The 1,750-nt window shown below is 48.5% G+C and overlaps 1 protein-coding gene across 1 annotated transcript; it reads right to left on the bottom strand.

The window, feature by feature from the left end:
* Positions 1 to 1,017: 1,017 nt before the first annotated feature.
* On the bottom strand, positions 1,018 to 1,528 carry BU25DRAFT_420377 (uncharacterized protein; the record flags this gene model as incomplete). Its single annotated transcript, XM_033708006.1, has 2 exons — positions 1,018 to 1,143; positions 1,280 to 1,528. The coding sequence occupies 2 exons, from the start codon at positions 1,526 to 1,528 to the stop codon at positions 1,018 to 1,020; spliced, it is 375 nt and encodes a 124-aa protein (XP_033563129.1).
* Positions 1,529 to 1,750: the final 222 nt, after the last annotated feature.

Here is a 1,750-nt window from a genome sequence, read left to right as displayed (position 1 = left end):
CACGATGACCCACTCCACGGACACCCTGGAATCACGCGGACGATGGAACTCATCAGACGACACTATGAGTTCAAGAACATGAAAGACAAAGTCACCAAGTATGTTAAGAACTGTGTTGATTGTCAACAGAACAAACACAGCACGCACACCAAGTATGGAGAAATGCAAGCAATGGAACCGCCTACGGCACCATGGACGAACATCACGATGGGCTTTGTCACACAGCTACCAATCTCCAAGGACCCTGTCACAGGATACTCCTACGATTCGATTTTTGTCGTAGTGGACAGATTTACAAAAGCCGCCGAGATGATACCGTTTCGACACAGCTACACGACAGAGCAGCTCGCACGCGTGTTCCTGGACAGAGTAATTCGATATCACGGCATACCGGAATCAATCATCAGCGACAGAGATAAGCTTTTCACGTCAAATTATTGGACCACGCTACTCGCAGCTATTGGCACCAAGAAGAAGCTTTCTACCGCCTATCATCCACAGACAGACGGACAGACTGAAAGAACAAATCAGACTATGGAAACATACCTACGGATATACAGTAACCAGCAGCAAGACAACTGGGTTTCACTGTTACCTATGGCACAAATTGCATACAACAACAAGCTATCGGAAGCAACAGGCACGACGCCGTTCTTCGCGAATCACGGACGACATCCAAATCTCTTTACCAGATCTCTTGACAGTAATATCCAAACAGAATCAGCGATATCCTCAGTCGAGGCACTGAAGGAAGTACACCAGAAATCGCTTGAGAACATCACCAAGGCTCAGACACGAGCAATCTCATATGTCAACCAGAAAAGAAAAACGGCACCTCAGCTAAAGAAGGGGGATAAAGTATATCTCCTCACAAAAAACTTACGCACACGAAGACCTACGAAGAAACTGGACCATGTCAAGGTCGGACCGTTTTTCATTTCAGAGCAACGAGGCCCTGTTAACTACCGACTCGATCTGCCAAAGGATGCAAAGATCCACCCAGTGTTCCATGTATCGTTATTGGAACCAGCCGACCCTAGGACCCCAGTCCAGAAGGACTTTCACTACCAAACTGATGGAGAAACCGAATGGGAAGTCGAACAGATTGTGCGACACCGGCGAACAACGAGGGGCGACGAGTACCTAGTCAAATGGTCAGGATACCCAGACTCAGAAAACACATGGGAACCAAAGACGCACCTCAAGAACTGCCAGGAACGACTAGCGGAGTACTATGCCTCTCAACGGCATCCTCGATATACCCAAGAGTAGTCCTCACAGTGGGAGACAGACTCATACCAATTGTCCTCACGGGACAATCGACGATATCTTCAGCCATATCCAATTCGCCAGACTCAATCATCTCCGACGCCAGGCACATTGCTTTTGCCTTAGCACGCTCATTTGCCTGTTTCAGGATTTTCTTATTTCTCAGCAGCCTTGAGATAACTGTTGCCAATAGTGCCTCATCCTCCTGAACTTTCTTTTCATACTCCTCCCTGGTCCGATCGAGAGACGCCCAAGACATGTTAACACATGGTTTGCCAGCACGGGTGCACTCAGCACACTTCAAGCGGCGAGACTCGTCAGGCATGATATAACACTTGTGATCTTTGAAGAAGCAGCGGTTGCAAGGGACGTCGGCTAAACAGTCAGCGCGACGGATTTCTGAGGCAATGCGAAGGTTACGGGCATGGGAAGACATTTTGACTTACGGATCACCAGACGCGGGGGCAGAAACCGGATTATA

This window comes from Macroventuria anomochaeta (genome assembly GCF_010093625.1).
Source record: "Macroventuria anomochaeta strain CBS 525.71 unplaced genomic scaffold BU25scaffold_11, whole genome shotgun sequence".
Classification (NCBI taxonomy): Eukaryota; Fungi; Ascomycota; class Dothideomycetes; order Pleosporales; family Didymellaceae; genus Macroventuria; species Macroventuria anomochaeta.
This window is presented reverse-complemented; position numbering and strand designations above follow the sequence as displayed.